Source organism: Carlito syrichta, unplaced genomic scaffold (genome assembly GCF_000164805.1).
Source record: "Carlito syrichta isolate Samal-C Ts95f unplaced genomic scaffold, Tarsius_syrichta-2.0.1 Scaffold305638, whole genome shotgun sequence".
In the NCBI taxonomy this organism is placed as follows: Eukaryota; Metazoa; Chordata; class Mammalia; order Primates; family Tarsiidae; genus Carlito; species Carlito syrichta.
In genome coordinates this window covers 220298-244629 of record NW_007249734.1, presented here as the reverse complement: position 1 = coordinate 244629, position 24332 = coordinate 220298, and the positions used below count along the sequence as shown (strand labels likewise).

At 37.1% G+C, this 24332-nt stretch overlaps 1 protein-coding gene across 10 annotated transcripts in view; it reads right to left on the bottom strand.

Moving 5' to 3' along the window:
* Positions 1 to 24332, bottom strand: part of ZNF385B (zinc finger protein 385B) — a 320784-nt gene that overhangs the window by 103783 nt on the left and 192669 nt on the right. The window contains exon 1 of one of the 10 annotated variants that reach the window (XM_021714372.1): positions 13068 to 13260. The exons of the other annotated variants lie outside the window; for them this stretch is intronic. Within the exon in view, the coding sequence (XP_021570047.1) occupies positions 13068 to 13092 (25 nt within the window). The 5' untranslated portion in view covers positions 13093 to 13260. Of the gene's footprint in view, positions 1 to 13067; positions 13261 to 24332 lie in introns of those variants that run through there. 10 annotated transcript variants of the gene reach the window in all.

Here is a 24332-nt window from a genome sequence, read left to right as displayed (position 1 = left end):
TGAGTTTTGTATTATTTTCGCAACTGGACCTTTAAATAGTTGTATCAGCTGTTACCTCTTTAGATACCTGGATTAACGCACAAGTAGGGAATTTATAATGCTCTGTGTCAGTAACAAGCACTCCTCTTCAGCCTATACCTTCTGTGCAGTGCAGATAAGTGATTCCTGGTGTATGTGGCTCTCTGGGAGGCAGACTCTGACATGCCTTTTTCCTTTTTCCCCCCTTTAATATAACAGCTTTATTGATATAAAATTCACATACCAGACAATTCAGCCCCTTAAAGTATAAGATTAATGATTTTTCACATATACACAGAGTTGTATAACCATCACCACAATCAATTTTAGAATGTTTTCATGACCTTCAAAAGAAACCCTGTACCCATTAGCAGTTACTTCCCATTTCCTCCCAATATTCCTAGCCCCTGGCATCTATGAATCTATTTTCTGTCTCTATAGTTTTGTCTATTCTGGACATTTTATTTAAATAAAGTCATATAATATGTGGCCTTTTGTCATTGGCTTCTTTCATTTGACATAATGATCCAAGGTTCGTCCGTGTTGTAGCATGTATCAAAATGTTATTCCTTTTTAAGGCTGAATAATATTCCATCGTATGGATGTCCCATATTTTGCTTATTGGTTCATCAGTCAATAGGCATTTGGGTTGTTTCCACTTTTTTGGCTATTATAAATAATGCTATGAACATTTATTTGCAAGTTTTTGTGTAGACATATGTTTTCAGTTTTCTCAGGTATACACCTTGGGGTAGAATTTGGGGAATTGCTGGGTCATATGGTAACCATGTGGTTTAACCTTTTGAGGATCAGCTAAACTGTTTTCCAAAGGGTCTGAAACATTTTATCACCATCACTATCAATGTCTGCATGTTCCAGTATCTCCTGGCCTGCCTACATAGGGCAACGCAATAAGTGTATTCCCTGCTAACTTCAAAAAGAAATGAAGTATGAGAAAATACTCCAACTATTAAAATTTCCAGCTGGGCTCGGTGGCTCAGCCTGTAATCCCGCGCCTTGAGAGGCTGAGGTGAGTTAATTGCCTGAGCCCGCGGGTTCGAGACCCGCCTGGGCAACTTGGTGAGCCCTCATCTCTACAATAAATCAAAAAAATTAGCCAGGTGTGGTAGTGCGTGCCTGTAGTTCCAGCTACTTGGAAGGCTGAGGCGGAAGAATCACTGGAGTCCAGCAGGTCGAGGCTGCAGTGGCCGGGAGCAGCCACTGCACTCCAGTCTGGGTGACAGAGTGAGACTCCAACTCAAAAAAACAAACAAACAAAAATTCCACCAATCTCCTACACAGTGCCCTGGGATCATTAAAGTTTCTATTTCAATGATGTTCCTTTTGGTAATGAATTTCCTTAATATGCCCTGCATTATATTTCAAATCGTTCCAGAACATTATTGGCAATAGTGTTTTCGACTGTCATACTTCATTTACATTGATCTTAAAAACAGAAAAAAATAGAGAGGAGGAATCCTGAAGCATTTATCTGTAATGGCATGTCTTCAGGTCTGCCCCATCCATTAGGGAATACAGAGTAGCACTCAGCAAAAAGATAATCAGCCAAAAATATAGATTGAGCAGTAATGGTTTTTTTCTGATGCCCAAGTAAATATTCTGATCTCAGTCTGTCATTCACATAACAACCCTGTATTTAATTACAGATTACTTTTCAAATTAGGTAATGTTAACTTCAGTGCTTGTAGATCCAAGATGATATGTTATATCCATACATCAAATGTTGCAGTGGCACTTATTAAAATAAAATAAAATTTTTTATTATTTTAAAAGGCTTAAAGTCTTAGCTAAATTAAAAAATAGAAGTATTTCTTATATTAGACCAAAGGCCTCTTAGCTAAATTGAAAAATAGAAGTATTTCTTATATTAGACCAAATGACACAGTTTATTATTATTATAATCATTGAAAGTCTAAAGTACGTTGAAAGTCTAAAGTAAGTATACAGGATCATTCTACTTAAAGCTTCACGATTAACAAATTTGTAATTAGTTTGCCATTGTAAATCTCCGAAAGGGAAGCAAAGTTCTTTCTCTAAGCCTACAATGGTGGCTCTGATAATACCGTGTAATACATGACCCTCAAGGGCCTGGTGAGAGTCACTTTGTACTAACAAACTCAAATCAAATAGAAGACAACAGGGAACTTTACAAACAGATTGCTCCATCAACAAAGGTTGGAATGCACAAAGATCCTCCCTACCCAATCAAATCTCTATGCAAATAAAGACAAGGCTTGAGAACTACTTAGCTACCACCATTCATTAGCATAAAAACTTAGCAGCTGTTTACCATTTCATTAGCATTTTAATGACAGACAATTTGCCATGTTAAACACAGATTGTTTTAAAGTACTGGTAGATCTTCTGAATAAATATAAACTATGCTTTCATCAATCCTTCACCTCAACCTTGCTGTTTTCACTTTTAAAACCTGCTTTTTAACACTGCTTCACCATGACAGATTACTTCAAAGGAACTTTTTGCAAACAGGAAATAAATGGAAATAAACTGCATTTTTTTTGCACAAGTTATTTCATGCTTTGAATGCTCTGTCATCTGAGAGAAAAAAAAGGTTGAAAATATAATGAGTAAGCATTTTAATGCAAAGTGTAGTATAATATACCCTTGCATATTACTTTACTCATGGGTCAGAGCCTACAATTGACTTTTTTTTGAGTCGTGGTCCCATTCTGTGTTCACGGGTCTGGCGCATATTGTCACGTATGTGCATGCTCTACAAGTGGTTGTGCCTTTGTGTAGTTACTATATGGTACTGTATAGCATACAGTAGTACAGTATCTTTATTTGAAGCTCAGGATGTCCAGAAGCAAGCATAAAAGCAGTGGTGATGTATAGCTGTATTGCTGATTGTGTTAGTTGGGTACCTAGGCTAACTTTGCCAGACTTACAAATTGGACTAACAAATGCGCTTTTGGAATGGAACTCATTCATATGTAGGGAACTTACTGTAATATGTAAAAGGCAATTCCCCACTATGATCATTTAAAAAACCATTATCTCAGCCAACTACCTCTGTAACATAATAGGTGCCTTATTATGTTAATGTTATATTGCAATATGCCACAATAAAAACCTTACTTGGGGGCCAGGTGACACTTGAAGTTATTGCCTTAGTCTTTAGCCTTTAGAAATATGATCTTGAAGGCCCATTGAGGATATAATTTTAAGCCTTCCTAGTGACTCTTATTTACATACCATAACAAAAACAAATCACTTAATTCTTCAAAAGGAGAGTACACCAAGTCACCAAATACGCATGAAGAAACATTGGAGAATAAGATCAAATCTATCTGTATTCTAGATGCTGCAGGAGGAGTTTCTTAGGCTGTTCTATGTACATCCTCTTCAGTGAGTACCAAAATAAGAAAGTTAACACGTTATAAACACATATCTGGGGAGGCAATGTCAACTATTGAACTTCCAAAGTTTTCTTCAAAGAAATTAAAATGAGTGATATTTCAGATTTTCTGCCAAACTCATCATTTTCTCTCTTTATTGCCTTCCCAGTGTTGTAGTCCCTTATCCTGTGTATCTTTCTCTTTCCCAGGATAATGACCATCACAGCAGCATCTCCCCACTTCTCTCAGCATTTCCATTCTCCCATCAGCCTCTATCTAACCATATCACAATCTGTACATGGAGAGGCCAGGATTCAAATTCAGGCAATTTGACTTCTAACTTTGCTTTTCACCACAATAATTGTACATCTGGAAACATTCCACTTATATAGACACATTCTCCAGTTGTAGACAGAAGCATTTTACCATCAAACTAAGAGATTTTAAATGCCAGATCTCCAAACAGGTATAGTATACAGATGAGAATTAGTTGAAATTTTTATTTGACCTTAGCATCTGATACTGAAACAACTAAAATATATAGTAAGATTTGTGACCCTCCATAAGTCCTGCTTCTAGAATATATTTATCTAAAATTAATCTTTCCCAAATAATATTATTTAAAGCAACAAATACTTAGGAAAGACCAATAAGGCAGAGTACTAACAACTACAGAAATTACAAACTGAGTTACATAGAATTTACATAGAATTTATTTTACTTTCTAAAGAGAAGAAAATGATAACAACTGCCACCACTTAAAAATATTTTACTCTGTGCCAGGTACTGTTCTAGGTGATTTGTTTCCCTTATTTGTATTGACTTATAACACAACTTTTAAAGATTTATATTATTAGTCTCATTTTACAGATGAGAAGGGTGATGCTTAGAGATTAAGACTATTTAGTATGTGGTAGAGCCTGGATCCAAACTCCTGTTTGTCTGACTTTAAAGCTCATGTCATCATTTCCTAAAGTAGGCTATATGTAAAGTTGTTACATGAAAAAGATTCTGTCATCAAATACATTTAGAAAATGCTGGCTTCAACAAAGCTTAAAGTAGTTCTTTTCTGAAACACATCTCAGAGTTTTTAATATACCAACAGGCACTATGACCATCTAGGCAGATAACATTTCTTCCCTCAATTTTTTGATCATAGAATCAAGCCTTTTTTTTTTCCCCCTCACAAGCTTTTGGGATGATCATGACACTGTGGCATGACACACAGGAGTCAGACAGCTGAAGACTCCTGGGTCCACCACTTTCTTATGCAATCTTGGACAAGTGATTTTATAATTCGTCTTTCTTCCATTTTCTTTTCTATAGTTGGTAAAAATAAGAGTACTTATATCTGGGTAAGAGAACTAAGATTTTTCTATGCAAAGTGTCTAGCCTTGAGTCAGACACACAGCCAGTGTTTTATAGGCTTCAGTTACTGTGTTTGCTAACTACTCCTACTTCTTGATACTCTGCCATATCCCAGAAGAGCATTAAATCCATTAATACTTATCATAAAGGGAATAGGTCACATTTTATCAACAAAATGCTGGAGGGTTCAAGAAAGAAAGAAATCGTATCTGGTTAGGAATTGGTTTACAAATGTTTCTTTAAATGAGATATCTCTTAAAAGATAAACCCTGAGGAATGGCTTGTGTTTTGAGAGGTGAATACGGAAAAATGGTGGGGGAAACTACATAAATAAAAAGCATAAAGTAGAATGTATTTAAATTAAAAACTTTTTTAGGCTCTTAAGGTATTCTTAGGCTTTCTGGATTAGAAGGTAAAACAATAAAGAGGAAAATGGAACATGTTTGTGACCTTAGAGTAAGCAAAGATTTCTTCAACAGGAAACAAAAGGTGCTAGTCATAAAAGAAAAAAATTGATGAATACACTCTATTAAGAATAAGAATGTAGTTTAAGACACCATCGGGGAAAGAGGGGCAAAAAAAAGACACCACTGACTGGGCACGGTGGCTCAGCCTGTAATCCCAGTACTTTGGGAGCCAGGGGGTTTGAGACCAGCCTAGCAACTTGGTGAGACCTCATCTCTACAATAAATCACAAAAACTAGCCAGGCATGGTGGCGTGCGTCTGTAGTTCCAGCTACTTGAAAGGCTGAGGCAGAAGGATCCCCTAAGCCTAGCAGGTCGAGACTGTGGTGGTCGTGAGTGTGTCACTGCACTCCAGCCTGGGTGACAAGAGTCAGACTCCAACTCAAAAAAATTAAAAAAAGACACCATCACTGGAATGAAAAGGCAAACCACACAGTGGGAAACAATATTCACAATATATGCATATTTTGACAAAGGATATGAATCTAGAATATAGAACTCCTTACAGATCAATAAGAAAAAGACAACACTAGATAAATGAGCAAGAGACTTGAATGGACACTTCACAAAACTGTATATTAAAAATAGCCAATAAATATACATGTGAATTATAACTGTAATGAGATAATACTACGTACCCACAAAAATGGTTCAATATGATGAAGAAAGACAGATTATTAAGTATTGATAAGGAAATGGAGCAAACAGAACTCCATGCATACCCTACGGCCCAGTAATTTTACTTCTAGGTATATACCTAACAGAAATGGTATGTGCTAGAATGTTTACAACAATACTATTTATAATAGCCCTAAACTAGAAATTAGGCAATTAACCCATCAACAGTAGAAATAAAAAATAATTTTGGTATATCACACAATAAAACATTTAAATAATGAAATATAGCAATGAGAACCAATGATGTATAATTATAAGCAACAACAAATGCAAACATTGTGCTGAGAAAAACATGCTGTGTGGTATCACTTGTATAAAGCATAAAACCAAGCATAGTACCTTACACTGTTATGATAGGGGTTATCCTTATAGAAAAGATGGAATGTGGTGGGGGTGGGGTTTTTGAAACAGAACAAGAGAAGGTCTTCTAAGGTGCTGGAAATGTTCTTTTCTTGATTTGGGGGTTAGTGGCTCAGGTATGTTATGGTTGTGTCTATTCATTCAACCGTATGCTTATGAGCACTTTCTTGTAGGTTACACAATAACATGTATTTTTAAAAACATGGTCAATGCTATTAATTTTAATAAAATGTTTTGACAGATATAGGCAAAATTGCCCAATAAAAAGAACACCTTCAAATACCGTCAAGTTTGCATAGTTTTAGGATGAATATGATGATTTTTGAGTTCTTTTTTCCATTGCCAGCTTGATTTTGCTCAAAATGATTTGTGAGCAAATAAAATTTCCCTTTAATGTTGATGTTTCCTTGCTGAACTCAGGAATTGGACAGAGGAGACGGACACAGGATTCAGTGGTGGCAAAGAAAAAAACATATCTCTAGAACTTTGAGTCTATAAAACCTGACAATTGGCAATTCTGTGCCTGAATCTCCCTTGAGGCAGATCAGGGTTCCCTACAAAGAGCTCCCACAGCAGCCTGCCTGGCAGAAATTTGCATTAAAAAATAAATCCCTCTGAGCACCACACTGAAGTTGATAAGCAATAATGAAGTGCTGCATCACAAAACAGCAGTGAGGCCTCATCATGAGAGATGTTTAAGCCACAGTGTCCTTTGGGTTTTAATAGAGCTACGCAGGCTTTTACACCAAACGATTAATCTTTTACTAAGAGGTAACGGATGGCTTTTCAGATAATGTGGCAATAGAAAACGCACATCCAACTGGTGATTCATTTATGCCCAAATATCTTGCTCACATACTGAGTTTCTTATATTTAAGTATTGTTTTAAAAAATGGATAAGATTTATTTACTATATAGGACAAACTGTAGTTTGGTTAAATATGTGACATACTTCATTAGATGCAATCCCTTTTCACAGCAACATTGAAAAATCTGAGAATTTAAGTAAATTTGAATGGTTAAAACAGAATTTAAAATCGTTTTGCTTTGTTGTAGTTTCTCAACTTGTAACCCAATCGTATTAAGAATGAACAGGCAAGAAAGGAAACTCAAAGAAGGAAAAACAGGATTCTAACAAATGCTTTCTCAAGCTTTTTGAAATAGTTTTTAAACACCTGACTTATCAAAAGGGAATGTCATGTGCTTAGTTCCTAAATTACTAAGTCTTTGGAGGAGCCAAAATTATCTCCAGACAGGGCTTTACTAAAATTGTCTGAGGTCAAGAATGGATTGGGTCACAAGTGTCTGACGAAATTTTCTGGCAAAAAGACCTAGGGAGATGGTCCTGAGTTACATTTGCCTAGTGACTCTCCTCAATGGCATCAAGACCCTTCCATGAGGTCTTAAGTCTCTTTCTGTTACAACAGAGAAACCACTTGCTGTCCCTTTGCAGCATGCTAGATACGTAACAGCAGCTCAGAACTAGTACTTATTTTGGAAACCTTCCTAAAAATACAGCCTTTCCTAGGAAAGGCAGCAATATGTTTCTCAAGTCACTGAGTATTTCTAAAGGAATTGTATTTCATCCAATTTTAGAGGTAAATATAATTTAGGAATTTTCCCTTTATTTTATATGAGAAAATATAAATTAGGAGAAAATTAAAATAGGAGAGTTTAATCTACCATGGCACCTGACTCACTGTAGAACCAAACCTAAAGCTTGGTGCCCAGGAACACTGTTTTGAAGATTTTAGTCTGTATACTCCAAGATGTAAAAAAATATATATATTTATTGTAGTCATTAGCTTTTTACAAAATTTAAGTAGTTTAGTATTTGATCTGTTTTCTTTTTTTCTTTGACATTTGAAATAAATGTATTATGTATTCATTTTATACATAAAATTTTAATTTTAATGTTTTATCAGCATGAATGATGAAGGAAATTCAGTGGAAGAGAAACCAGTGTGTGCAAGAGCCAACATTTCTTTCCAGTTTGAAAATCAGCAGAAGATTGATTACAACACTTCATTTTAAATAGTTCTTTTAATATTCCCAATGGGGCAAAAAGAGAACAACAAAGAGCATTAAAACCATGCTTTTAACCAAATTGTTTGAATCAATATAATTAATTCAAGCAGCCATACGGTAGGAGGCACATTCACATGTGTGTTGGTGGTTTTTATATTAAAGTATTATCAGAATTGCAATGAAAATCCTATCTGAAAAGACATGTTTTTCCAAGTAATGGCAACTGACCTTCCACTAGAGCAGATCAAAGTAGCAGGGCTGTTTAGGCCTCTGGCTCTGTCTTTAGGCCTCTCTCCTCTAGTGCACATAAAGGGCCAGGCTAAAGGGGTCTGGATAAAGCACTGGAGGTCAGTGCACCCAGCTGCTGCCTATAAATTCCATCCTCAGGGCACAAAATGTTTTTTCCCTAGTTTCAGAGAATTTTAGTTCCTGCGTTCAGTGTCTAGGCTGTTAGCATTTAAGAACCAAAAGGGGGGAGGGGAGGAATGGTGGTTTACGTACATTATCTTTTTAAAAAGATATACCCCACCATCAGAAGCTTGCTCCATTACAAAAAGCAGAGTTAATATTTGTTCTGCTAGTGCTCTCTGCTCCCATTCTGGGAGCTGGGGGGAGGAAAGAGATAGAGAATGAGAGCGAGCAAGAGCGAGATAGAGCCAGAGAGAGAGAGAGAGAGAGAGAGAGAGAGAGAGAGAGAGAGAGAGAGAGAGATTTCTTTAGTTGAAACATTAACCAACCAAATACTTCGTAGCTATTCAAAAGCTGTTGCCCAAGCTAACCCCCCCCCCCCCACACACACACACACACACACAAACCCAGGAAGCACAATTTGAGAACAAATAGATGATAAAACTACTGTAACTCTTTTTGCAAACATATCCTATGGCCATCATAATTATAATGCACTATAGAGCATTTAGAAAAAAATAGAGTGAAGTATTATAAACATGGTGACCATCACAGAAGAGGTCTCCCTTGGTTCTCCATCAGAAACAAAGACATTTTCACCCAGGAGCCCAGAGGTGGCTTCCTTCTGGCAACTGGGGTTGCTGTGCAGGTAGCATGAAAACCCCTATTCCATTCCTGTGGAAATCCTGTATGGGTGCCTGACCTGGTCAATCCAGGGATAAGTGAGCAAAGATTGTAATGGGGATGATATTGGGGCTCGGATGGGGAAAATGGTGAGGGAGGTGTTGGAGAGGGAAAGAAGAATGGTGAGTTTGGCTTAGTTTTGAAAAGTGGATTGGAATTAGCACTGATTTCTTATTTGAATTTCCTAATATGTCATTCTTAAAATGATTTTCTTCCCTTTCACCTTTTCACTATATGGCAGAAATCTGTATACAACGAAGTAGAGCAGAGCAAAAACTACATGAGCAGAAACAACCTAGGTAAGCAGGGCATCTAACTCCTTCAGACACAAGAGCTGGACAGCTGAGAGACGATGTGAGGTAACCCTGATTCTGAGAAACCTGAAGTGTACTGTGATCCAGAGGATGCTTGTACTCCAAAGGGTCTCTAGTGGATATTTAACACATTGGGCCAATTCCTGTCCTGACTTCTTGGAACTCTGTTATTGTCCTGACATTCTAGAGATTGATGTGACTTGTTTCAGTCATATAGGCAGTTCTGGGGGCATCAGTAATGTTCAAAGCAGCATCAGATAAAACCTTCCAGTGAATACCCATTGATTTTCTGCATGCGAAGGGTTCATGATAAGTGATTTCCCCTGTTTCTGTGCACCATGTTAACTCTTGCAATTTTATACTGACTCTGTGCCAGCCTCTCTTATAAGGAATTTCTTTTTCTTCTACTTCAAAATATCCATCAAAGTCATCAAAGTTTTTATTTTACAATTTGACTATCAGACTATTTAATATTTTTATATTGTATAAAATTTTGATATCAAAACATCACATTGTATACCTTAAATTATACACACACATATGCACATACCTACACACACACACAGAGTGAACTGATTACGATAGTGAAGCACATGAGCACATCCATGATGTCAAATAGTTATTTTTGTGTGCATATGTGTGGTAAGAATACCTAAAATCAGCTCTTTAGGAAATTTCTAGTATCCAATACAATATTCTGTACAATCTTCACACTACACTTTAGATCTCTGGATATATTCACCCTACATAACTACAACTTTGTACCCTTTGCCCTCCATCTCCCTGTGCCCCTCTCTGGTAACCACATTTCTATTCTATGTTTCTATACATTTTACTTTTGATTCTTTTCTCTCACTTATTTCATTTATCATAATGTCTTCCAGTTTCATTCATGTTGTTGCAAATGGTAGAATCTTCTTTTTTAAAGCTGAATAATATTCTCTATTTGGAAATTCTTTTTGGCTTCCCAAATGATTCTCTCTTACCCACTCAATAAACACCGAAGGTCAAAGTCATGATGATTTTTTAATAAGGAATCCTATTGCTAATAGAGAATTCATCATTGCACTCATTATTTTCCTTTTCAATGATTTGCTTTATAAGGCAACAGAGAGATGGAAATATTTTCTTTCAGAACATTTGTTTTGACTGTTGGTATCTTCTGAACTTCAAACAGACTTTTAAGCTCCCTTTGCTTTTAAAGACATTAAAGCAAAGTAAACAATTCATAAAAATGGTCCTGATTCTCAATGTATTTAACTTGACAAAGCATGTTTTCAGTTAAAGAAAATGTAGAAATAATCCAAAGTTCCAAAATTGCACAATCTCTATATATTTATAAACTTTGATTGACTTGTATCTCTGTTTTTCCCTTTCCCTCCTCCCCCCCTTATCCATCTCTCATCTTCCTACGTTCTTTCCTTTTCACCTATCTGTCTTCTCTCTCATCTCTCTGGTCTCTCTCATGTATCTAGTATCTCTCTTTCTCTGTCCTGTCTGCCTCTGTATGTGTGTATACCTCTCTGTCCGTATCTTTTGTCCCGTTGTATACTGTCTCTGTCTCTCACCATAATATTGCCAGGGAACTAGAAAGCACTCATGAAATGTTTCATTTGCATTGTTTTGAAGCTACATTGTATTAATTTTATTTTAAATATTTTCTTCTATAAATTAAAAAATTAATAGGAAGATTATGCTAGCATCAGGACAAGCTTCTCCCTATGATAAGACATAACAATTATATTACGCGATATCTCTGGTTATATCTCAAGTAGTCATTTCAGTTGTAACAAATTTTCTGGTGAATTTTTATAGAAGTCCATCACTGTGTCCTGGGTTATACAAACACTGTATCTTTTCATTGGAGAGCACAAGGTCCTTTTTCATATGCTAAGTAACCTTCTTATATACAGAGTGTCAAAAAATGCGTTTACATTTTAAGAAAGGAAAACACTGTATTAAAATTGTAATACTCAATAAATACCATTTGACTTCTGCAATTACAAGAGGTGCTCAAAGTGATCATCTGAAAAGTACTTTGAAAAGTAATACATAGATAGTATCTCTTAAAATGTGTATACATTTTTTGGTACCATGGTATATTTTACACATATTGTAATAATAAGTTTTCTAAACTCACACGTGGCTTACAATCATCCCATGTTTTTCTGATGAACAAAATGATGCTCAGGGATAAGTAATTCCATGACAAAGCAAACACAGAAAATGAAGCCAGTGATGGACACAGGACTGGAAAATTTTTTTTCCCCCAAATCAGGTACTACCCTCTGTAATAATTACTCTAAGCAATGTTGTCTGCTAAGAGGTCATATACACCTCACAGAGTCTCAAGGACCTTGGAAAAAATTAATGCACGTGGCTAGCTTACTCATTTTTTTCGAGTCTGCTGAACTCTCAGTGTTTACACCTTTAATCCACCAATAAGATAGAATAAAAGAAGTCGATGCTCTTTCAATATCTTCCAAACCACCTGAAATCCTCCTAGAGACTACAAGATAAAAACATCTTCCTAGTACCAAGAGTTTCTGTCCTTTCTTAACAGTAATATTTATTCACGTTTTACAAATGACAACGTTGAAAAAAATGACTTCTTAAGTGGGGAAAAGCAAAGTGATAACATTAAAATAGAAAGGAGAATTTTGCAAGTCCTACTATATACATACAAATTACACCTATTGTTGTAACAGACAATACACTCCCTTGAGGAGCTAAACTTACCTGGTTTCCAAAGAGATTTATATGCCCAAGGGTCTAAATAAATGTGAAGCCATTGAATTTTGACTTGTACTAGAGGGAAGGGTAAAACTTGAAATTGTGTATATCATAAAAATCATGTGACAAGAGTGCAAATCACCCACGTCACTCAATTTGATTACAGGCTACCAGCCACTATTCTGTCAATTCAATCTGAATGTGGATTCTCGAACATGTACAATCATCAGCTTAAATATACTTTCTGAAGTATATTCTGAAGAGAAGAGAAAAAGGAGGGCTCTAACTTATTTGGATTAAGCACGGATCTCATTTTTACCTAGTAAATATTCTGACACAAACTTGGAAAGAAAAAGCAACAGTAGCTCATAAAGATAAAGGAAATGTGAGAAATCAGTCACATCTTCATTATATTCAGCAAAGTGACTCAACAGTACAATTTAAATACAAACAGGTTAGGAAAACCAATATAATATTGGACAGGGGAGTCGCAAAATTAGCAAATTCTATTTGTCTTAATTCTGGTACTTTTCTCTTTTTCTGAAATTGATTTCACCTTTTTATATTTTTGTCACATACTTCATGAAAAAGTTCCCTGAGCTGTCAATGTTGATCAGTTAGCAGCGCTTACCTTCCTTTTTAAGATTATAGTCCATGTTCACGGCTGCATTTGAGCCCTGTACAAGGCATTACTTTTAGAGATAAATAATTCCATCATTTTAACCTGGTGCTCCTGTGAAATGTGGCGCCAAGAAACAGCCGGCAGGCAGTGCATCGGAACAAATCATACGCCCTGTAATCGCCGCTTAGCTCTAATTACTATTGAGGATAGTGTTTGCAACTTGATTCCAGGGAGAGGGCAAACTACCTTCTGACGACACCGAACCAAATATATCCTAAAAGACTGACAAGTGACTTTCTTTCATGTAATTTTTCTGAGTATCTCCCATCTACTCAGAAACTACCACTCTGTTATAGTCAAAATGAAATCAAGACCTCTAACACTGGACTCTCCCTCCTAAACAAGCGATTCAGTTCTCTCCAAATATAGTAAGGGTAAATCTATAACAATTTAGGATTTTCCATATCACTTAGATTTCAAAGAATGTTTTTTCCCTATGGGGGCAAATAAATCTTTATTTTAAAATTCTTTCCATTTCAAAAAGAATCTGTTCCCCAAACAAACTTTATTTATGTACTGTTAGTCCAGAATAATGTATTTGCATACTACTGGACCTAAATAATTTGCTTCCTTTCCTATGGAATTTTAGGTTTTAAATAAAGATTCAGAGCATATAACTTAAGAAGATGAAAGCAGGTGACAATTTGATGTTGATAATATTAATGGGGATGTTTATGCATCTCAACTAAAAAACCTAATTGCAATTATATAGGAGAATTATCATGGTGACATTGGCACTTGTGTAGCCTTAGAACAAACATAATTCATTATTTACTCCCATGTCTAATTAATTTAATTCTCCATCTAGTGGCATCTGACTGTGTTATCAAAATAAGGCTTCTACAAATCCATGTTACACAGTGTGGTTATGACTGAATGGTTTTTTCACTTATGCTAAGCTGATTGCCATTGATACTGAGGAGTATGTTAGCTTAGTGGGCATTTTTCTGAATAAAAGAAACTTGAAATGACTGATGCTTGCAAATGTCAGGAAGAATTTTGTACCTTTGGTTATGCAACTTAGCACGTTTGCCAAGCACAGCCAATACTTTAATGAGTGACATACAGAACAAATTATATCTACTCAAATTCAGAGACTTAGTATATCTACTTATGTCATATTTGCACAGTAACTATTAGAGACAGGTAAACAGATGTGGCAAACAAAATGGTAATTATAAAACCAGTTCTTGGAAATAATGGATTTTTTGCAGGCTCAATCGTCTTACTTAAGTTATGAACAATAACAAAATACATTCTAAATAGAGCATAATATGCTAGCTCTATATTTATTTCCCCCAAATAACAATTGTGCACTCTTCATAATTAATGTAATGTTATAGTTACAGTTGTGGTTTTCACTTTTTAAAACAAATCTTCATCTGTGATAGATCTCCCCTAAGAAACCTCTGATGAATAGAGATTACACTGATGTCTTCTTCAAGGTATTTTCTTTCACGGAGCCTGGCAAAGTATTCCATTCTTTTTTGCCTGCCCTTAAATCATGGCTGATTTTTGGAGTATTTTTCTAGAACATTTCCAAGTCTGGCATACCAATGCATCCTCAAAATTCCAAGGTCTTTATTTGTACCTCTCATATATTTGTAGTTTAGTTCAGTAGTACACAAAGTGTGGTCCCCGATGAGCAGCATTACATCACCGAAGAACTTGTTAGAAAAATCTGAGGCCCCACCCCAGATCTACAGAATCACAGACTATGGGGGTGGGGCCCAGTAATCTGTGTTTTAGCAAGTTCCAAAGGTAACTTGAAGCTTGCTGATGTTTGAGAACCACTGATCCATGGTGCATGTATGTACTGAGGGTGGTGAGAGAATGGAATAAGGAATATTTAAGCCTCTATAGGAAAAACTGAAGGATAAAGGCTCAGCAGAGAGGTGGCTTTAAGTGGTCATTTGAAAGACAGGAAAATTTTGAATGGATCTGGAGGAGGTGCCAGGCATCCCTTACCCAGCCAACTGGTCACCCCGAGTTAATGCAGACTATGCACTCTATAAGACCTCACTCTGTCAATCACCATCTCTCTTTAGTAACTCTATTCCTAAGGAAAACAAAGGCTTGCTCATTCCTGTTAGTATCTTAGTCTACCAACTATTGCCCTTAACTTTTTAACTCCTTTTAGAGTAGCTCACACTTCCTTTTAAAACCTTTTTACTATGTTCTCACTTCATAAACCCTGTAATCTAGCTTATATTTCCAGTCTAATAAAACTACAGTGTTTATCAGTCCTCCTTGACCTATCTACCACCTGTAGAATATGATCCCATTTTTAAATCTCCTTTCCAAGCTTATCTTTTGTATTTCCCAACCATGTGCTAAATCCTTTCTACTTGCGTCCCACTGGCACATCAAGTTTAACTTCCACAAAATTAAACTAGGCATCCCAGCCTTCCTGTCCCTACTCCCACACCTGACTCCCTAAAGGACATTCCTCCTCGGTGGTCTTTATATCACTGCCTGGCACCATGAGTCTTCCAGTTACACAGACTCTAAAACTTGAAGCTGCGTTTGACTTCTCTCTCTCCTCCTTGCCCCTGAGTCATCAGTTATCTTTCTGACATATGTCACCTCCTTCTCTTTTCATACCCATTAGCACTACCTTCATTTAGGTCCTCATTAGCTGTTCACTAACATAATTCTTTATTTGTTGTATTCCCCTGTAGTCAAATGAATTCTTAAGAAGAACAGCTCTAATCACTCATTTTCCAGTTCAAATGTCTTCCATGGCTCCCCTTAGTGAGCTGCAGGCTCTGAAATTCAATATACCTGTTCAAATCTCTACTCTGATACTCACCAGCTGGACAACATTACACAAATTAATTAACTTGTTAAGCCCCAATTTACTCAGTTGACAAGTAGAAACAAAACAGTAATCTTATCTCACAAGGAGACCTGCAGGAACTAACACATATAAATTCTTACTACGGTGCCTAGGACATTGAAGGATTTAGTCAATGGTAAGCATTATCATCACCACAGCCAACACTATCACCACGGAATCCAATCACAACACCTCAGTTCAGCATCCACCACCATTCTCAAACTTAACCGAAAACTACTTTCTCACTTAAATTTTGTAAGATTTATTAAACCAAATTCTCCTTCAAGGACAAGGACCACATCTTATCTTTCTTTTCATCTTTGGCCCTTTAGGCAGTGCCTTATACCTGACAGTCCCTCCAGAAATGTTCACTGCATGAAGCACTAGCTGGTGCTGTATATATACACTTTCTGAGCTTTATCACTTTGCTCATACTGTCACATTTTCCAGAATGCCTTTCCTTTTCTGTTCCCTTTCAAATTTTCTCCGTTTTCAAGTGGTATTTTAAATGCCATCTCTTTCAGGAAGCCTGTCCTCTTCCCTCAGGAGAAAGTATCTTGTTTTCCTCTGAACCTGCAATAAATTATATTTACATCTCTATTACAGCCCTTAAGGCGTTTGATTTTGTATTATTTGTGCAAGCATTTTCCTCCCCAACCAGCTCTAAGCTCTTCTGGGTTAGAGACCAGACTTGATTTACTGCTGTTTGCCTGGGCCCTGCCCAGAGAAGGCACTCAGTGAATGTGTTGAATGAATGCATCTATGTTTTTAATGTAAGAACTATACTGCTGCATACTACCTGATAAAAAGTTATATTTCACATTGATAATTATGATCATCTTCAAAGGGTACATGGATCATGAGACTTACCAAAACAAGTTTAAGAAGACCCCTTATAAAAAAGTTGTGCTTGGTTTTAAAGTATTCTAGACCCAGAAGCATTTTCCATAGAAACCAAGTCATAAATGATCATTGGATAGTCCTCAAAAGGCTACTAACTCATAGGGTGGCTGCATTAGATAGAGCATTGCATTAGCAGTAGCAGCACAATGTCAATATTATTATACGGGGTCTTGAAAATAAATAAATAATCTATGAATGTTTATGAAGATGCTCTCTTCCTCGCAAAACATAAAACCATGGACTTTTGTTATCTTTTTAATATTTTAAGGGAAACTCAGAAAGCCATAATGAGAAGCCAGTTTTCTTGTATATTCAAATGGTTACTTTTCATTGCCAGGATGAACATAGTCTGGTTAAATAATCAATTTATAATTGTCAATTACAGATTGTAAATGCTGAAAATGAAAGCACTTTATCAAGGCTATATATTTGAATTTTTAGAAATCATTTTCTCTTTTAGTCACAATTGTACATTTTCATTTCTTTGTCTTCATTTTGGATTACTTTTAAATTAACTATGGCCTCTGATGCTTTAGCGGACACCACTGACAAATACATAATGACCTGTTGTCACGTTTTTTTTTTTTAAATTGGGAATGTGAGATTTATTTTTTATTTTTATTTCTAAAAATTATTTTGTTTTGATGATGTGGGGTACAATTCAGGGTTAGGCATACAAGTGTTCATTATGCAGGTACCCTTGTTGATGAGGTGTGCCCCCCTCTACCCTGGCGGTTTCCCACTATTGCCAATCCCACCCACCCCTCCCCTGGCAGTTTCCAACTATTGCCAATCCCTTTCTTATAGTATTATGATAATTGTTCAAGGCCTGCTTATGAGTGAGAACATGTGGTACTCAGTTCTTTGTTTCTGTGATAGATCACTCAGTATTAAAGACTCTGATTCTCTCCAAGTTGCTGTGAAGTTCATAATTTAGTCCTTCTTTGTGGCTGTATAATATTCCATCATGTATATGTACTTCATTTTTAAAAATCCAGTCCTCTTTCGATGGGCAGCACGGTTGGTTCCATGGTTTTGCTATTGTGAATAAAACTGCAATACACATGTGCGTGCAGGTATCTTTTTCATAGGGTGATCTGAGTTACTCTGGGTATATTCCCAGAGGGGGACTGTGGAGTCATATGGAAGGTCGATTTTTAGATCTTTTAGGAATCATCAAACACTGTGGAAAACAGCCTGACAAGCTTTTAATTACATTTGTGGGGGGAGGGTGTCTGTTATTTTAAAGTAGTTCTTGAGTGAGTAAATAATCCTTTTTTAATGGAACCATGATGGTCTTTCCAATAATCTGAATTGCTATTTTGAATGTTCACAAGTTTACTTAAAGCAGGCAAACCTATAAACAAGTTATCTGTGAAAAACAACATATTTTCACTGTTACTTTTGTTTCCTTTACTGAGCTGGACATTATGGTAAATTGAAAAGCATGGTCACTGGTTCTTAAGCAGGCAACTATCTAGTTGGAGAACAAAAATAATATATCTGAAACAATTAGACACAAAACTTAGTGTAAATTACAGGCCCAGAAATAGAAGTAGTGCAGGCCATAACAGAACATCCACGAAGGCAGGGATCTCTGTTTTGTTCACTAATGTATCCTGAGCGCCTGGCACCATGTCTTGCACATATTAGGAGCTCAACAAACAACCACTGCACCCAAAGGAGAGACAAAAAGTGAGTAAGAATGTCTGGAGATAGTTTCACTGTGAAAGCAGGGCTTGAACAAGACCTTAAAATATGTGATTCTTTGATTCCTCCCTTAGCTCCCCCTACATCCAGACCACTGGCAAGTCCTGCTGTTTCTCCTCCCAACATGGATGGCAAATCTTCCTGCTTCCCTCCATGTCATTGCCATGTTCTAGTCCAAGATATGATTTGCCTGGACTACAGCTAATGGCTCTCAAAGAATTTTCCCAGGACCCCTTATGTTTTCCTATACTTGGTTCTCCACACAGTTACCAAACAGACTGTTTAAAAATACAAATCTGATCACATCACTCTTGTGTAACACAGCTGCCTGTGCACTTTGAATAAAATCAAATACCTTATCATGGTCTACAGTTGCCACATGTTCAATCAAGGCCTTGCCTACTTCCAAAGCCTCACCTAGGACTGCCTCCTTTTCCCCTACATACCATCCCCCAAGATCCAAGCTTCCTCTTTCTTTCCCAAACACGTTGAGCTCATTCCTATTCCAGGCTTTTGCCTTTGCTGTTCGCTTAGCAAGGAATTTTCTTCTCCCAATTCAGTAGTGCCTGAGCTCAGTTATCACCTCCTCAGTGAGGCTCTCCCTCTATTACTCTGCTCTGCTTTATTTACCTCATGGCATTTATCTGTCTCTACAATTATCTTGCTTTATTTGTTTACTTGTTCATTGCCTCCTTTTACTGGAATATAATTTCCACATGGGACATATTTCCAGCTTTTAGAACTGTTCCAGGCCTGTGGTAGGTATTCAACATATATTTTGAATGAATGAATGACCAAACTTCCCCAGTTTTTTCAAGTGTGAAGATACTTTTTTTGGCATAAAATGGTTTCAAGGACTTCTCACAAATTATTAGTGTTATATTTCTCCCTTCAGTATTCACTTGATTATATTCAAAGCTGTTATGAAGTTAGCAACATTTAAAGTTCAGTGGTATTTCATTATCACAGCAAGGCTGACATACATTTGGCAAAAATATGTTGGGTATGTGTGAGAAATGGTATTTACTCAATCTGTCAAACTGAAATCTATCGAATTTAGTGCACATTTTCATTTATAGGTACCCGGGCATCCTTAGTCCACATATGTTAGGGACACCACTGATTGATATGCAGATTTAAAATAAGAGGACAAAGCAGGGTTTGGTGGCTCCCTCTGTAATCCCAACACTTTGGGAGGCCGAGGTGAGTGGATTGCCTAAAACCATGGGTTTGAGACCAGCCCAGGCAATTTGGCGAGACCTCATCTCTACAATAAATCAAAAATTAGCCAGGCATGGTTGCGCATGCCTGCAGTTCCGGCTACTTGGAAGGCTGAGGTGGAAGGATCACTGGAGCCCAGCAAGTCAACACTGGGGTGGGCCGTGAGTGTGCCACTGCACTCCAGCCTGGGCAATGGAGTGAGACTCCAACTCAAAATAAAAAAAAGAAAGAATAAAATAAGAGGACAGAAGGAATGGCAGTGGTCCTATTTAGAACTTTCTCAAGACAAAGATAAGAATAAACTCTATTTAAAGTCTTATCCTAAACTAAGGACATACTAACTTGTTTTTTTTAAATCACCTGACATCTAAAGTACCCACAGAGTTTATTAGTCATCTTTACACATTTGTATAACAATGGCTAACACTTACATAACATTTATTGTGCATTAACACTGTTCCAAGCACTTTATATCTTTTTTGTTTTTTTGAGTCAGAGTCTCACTGTTGCCCAGGCTGAGGTGCAGTGGCATGTTCACCGCCACTGCAGCCAGCCTTGACCTGCTGGGATCAGGCAATCCTTCTGCCTCAGTCTTTCAAGTAGCTGCAACCACATGGGTGTGTCACGACACCTGGCTAATTTTTTGATTTATTGTAGAGGTGAGGTCTCGCCAAGTTGCCCACACTGGTCTCGAACCCCTGGACTCCGGCAATCCTCTTGCCTCTGCTTCCCAAAGTGCTGGGATTATAAGCATGACCCATTGTGCCTGGCAGTACTTCATATCTATTAATTCACCTAATCTTCAAATTAACACAGTAAGGGAAGAACTTTCTATTATCTGCATTCTCTAGATGAGAAAACATGGAACACAAAGCTTAAATATCTTGCCTAAGGTCCCAAAGCAGGCAAGCAACAGAACTGCGGTTCAAACACACACAACTTGCCTCTCAAGTCCACAATTCTACCACTATGTTATCTGCCTTGTTGAAATAAGGAGTCTTCATCTTTACACTAGTAGGATCATATCTCTTGCACCATCCATAGCATATAAGGAAAATTACATGGCAGATGTTAGTTATTTCTAAATATACAAATTTCACTCCCAAACATTCTCAAGTAGTATTTTCCTCATTACTACCAAATAAAGGTTTGAAGTATTTCATAGCAAGTGATTTTATGAAGAAGTTCTATATCATGTGGGAAATTGTGAGGAAAATCTAAATCAAATACCAAATCTCATGGTGCGTTTAAAATCACTGTGAAAACAGCATAATTTTCTAGGACACACTGTGAAGTCTGAGGTGATAAGATAGTATATCTTAAAATGGCTTGAAACCAAAAATGGATTTGTGAGCATATTCCCAAATCACCAAGAATGCTCTATTTTGACAGGTTAGAACATGAGGACACAGACTTCACCTTAACATATAAGGTCTTTAGGTTTGCAAAGTACAGTGATTTCTGCACAGTATTGCGTCAACTTGTTTATGAAGAAAGGTCAATATTAGCTGATAGCACCAAGGTAGAAATCCAGTAAGACTCAGGTTGTTCTGTTAGTCACTAAGGCCCTTTATTTTTTCCCACCATTTATTCTCTCCTTTGTAACTAGCTATCTTTTGAAATGTGAACAGGTCAAGGAGGAGTTGAGTTCACTGAACATAGCCCATGTTATGCAACATGACCCCTATGTAATAAATCTTTGGGGAAGCTGGTCTGTTCCAAGTGGAGCCTATCTTTATGATTCTCATGTGAAGCTTGGCAAATGGGATATTCTGAATCTGACAGGCCATCTCCCTGTTCCTCAGCTGACAACTCTTTAATTCAGATGCCAGCAGAAAAACTTTACTGTGACACGTAGGGGATAAGAACTTTTGAATCACATCCAGGCAAGAGAGTTCATCATACCTCAACTCTCTGCCTGTCTCACCCCATCCCAACAGCAGTATATCACTCCTGGAAGTCCTCTTGCTCCAATGAGATGCCTCAGAAATGGGCAAGGGAAAGGATTGGCCGCTAAAATAAAACTGTTTAGAGGGCCCCTTTGTGAGAAGTTCACTAAGGAAGAGAAATCACTGCATTTCTGTGATCTATTATTTATGATTTGGGAGCTTGGGAAGAAATGAGAGGGAATTAGGACCTTTTATCCATAGTTGTGTAGCTTTACAGCAGATCCCAGTTAAAATTTTGCTTTTATCATCTATCTACTAGTGATGAGATTTTAGATAACTGCTTACTCTGTGAGCCTCAGTTTTCTCATCAGAACTAATACCTGCCTTTTTAAGATTTGGAAGGGGAAGGCTGATATAACACTTATAAAATGATTAGCATAGAGTCTGGTACATAGTATGCATTCAAGAAATGATAGTTCTCTCTTTGTTTCTCTGATTTTGAAAGAGCCAGGTATTTGGAAGTCCAAATTTAGAAATGTCTTTAATATTCTCAGTATATTCCACTTTTATTGGCTTAGTCTTTATTTTGGCTTTATGTCAGGGACTCTTAAATTAGAATCTATGGACCATTCCCTCACCAGGAACTGTATGCAAATATTTGCAACCATGCTCATTTCTTGAAGAGAGGAATCAGATTTAATCAATTCTCAAAAGATTCTGTGATTCAAAGAGATTAATAATCTCTATATATGTTTCTGAAAAGTTGCAGGCAAACTGAATATCCTTTTGTAAATCAAATTTGATTTTTAATGTACTAGAAGAGCCTGTGAGTAAAAGGACCTCTAAAAAGAATCTTTCTGTCGAGCAAATATTTGTTTCTCAAACTGCATATTTAATCCAGAGTCCTTTCTCAGTTTTTACATATCAGGTTTCCATAAAATAGAATACATAGTGATACTATGTTCATAGTACTAGCTTCCATTAACAATTTACAACATCACTTGGGAAGTCAAGTTCAAGTTCAATATTCACTGAAAGAGGAAAAAAACTCCAGAAAGTCCTGCCTCTTAACTGAACAGAATCTTAGTTCTCTGTTCCAAATATCTCATTTTAAGCATGAAGAAATTGAGGTTCTGAGGGGTTATGTGACTTGCCCAAGGTCATCACAATAGTTATGGGCAATGAAGAATAATAGCTGTAATAATAATGACAGTGATTATGATGATGATGACAGCACTATGATCTATTGGGCGTTTACTTGAGCTAAGCCTTTTAAAGACTTTAACCTCGTGCACTTTCACTACAACCCTGGAGGAAGATTTTATTACCTCTATTCAGCAGATGAAGCACTCTGCCCAGGTTCCACAGACAGGAAAGGGACAACTCAGAACTCAAACCAACACACAACTCAGAACCCTGTTTTAGCTTTAAAGACTCTCCTCTTAAGCACTACTTGATACTGCTTCCCAGAACACAACAGAATAGAGAGTCATATGGTATTGAAATACAAACAACTGCAAGGTTGGAAGACATATATCTATAACATTTAAGGTCTACTCATGCTTTTGGCTGGGGTTCTTAGTTTTGGAAACGTTGTACTTTCACAGATATACACTAGGAGTACAATCTCTAGAACAAATCCAGATCATCTTCCTTAGACACAACCCTCTCTAGCTATGCCCCTAACCAGTCTGTAGGCCAAGAGGATAAGCTCACACGAAATCTAAGCTTTCCCCCTCTTCTCCTTCTAGACCACATTCTAGGTAGCTGGGATTCCATAAATCTGTGCCGTAATGACTCTAGAACCACCTACAAGACCTGTGTAGGTCTCTTTTCCAGATCCTTCCTTGTGAGGTGGGCAATCCCTGTGTGGGCCTGGCAGAGGCCTCAGGATGCCTACTTTCAGGAACCAGGAATGGAGCGTGGCAGTGAGTATATGTCCACATTCTTGTAGGACAGAAGGTAAGACAAGAGCCACTTTGAGCTTCCATATTCTGGCATAGGAGATGTCTGGAAATTCTAAAACAACACCAGGTCTTCTCAGATTTTTATGAATTAAAAAAATCTATCTGTGTAAATATCCAACTGATATTTAGTGATGACTGGTTATAAGTCACATTCTGCAATAGGCGTTAAAAAATATGGTGATGGACAAGAAATCCTTAGTCCCTGACTTCATGGCGCTAACTGTCTTGTGAAGGCCACTTGAATATACAAGTATTTAAAATACAGAGTGATAATGTGATGATAGGAAAAATACAAGCTATGCTGAGGGTCTATAATTCTCTCATAGGTGTCCATTGTGAATTTTTTGAAAAAGTAAGGTCTAAACTGACAGTGGTGGGAAACTATGAGGGGGGAGGGGAAGGGAGATGGGATCAGTGGTAGTAAATATCTGTCTAGGGACGGGGAGACACCTCTTATCAACAAGAGTGCCTGAATGAAGCATATTTGTATACCTAACCCTTAAATGTACCCCACAAAATCATAATAAAAATATTGATTATAAAAAATAAATAGATAAACCAAACAACAACAGATGCTGGTAAGGTGCGGAGAAAAAGAAATGCTTCTACACTGCTGGTGGGAATGCAAACTAGTGCAACCTCTTTGGAAAACAGTGTGGCGATTTCTGAAAGAACTAGAAATTGA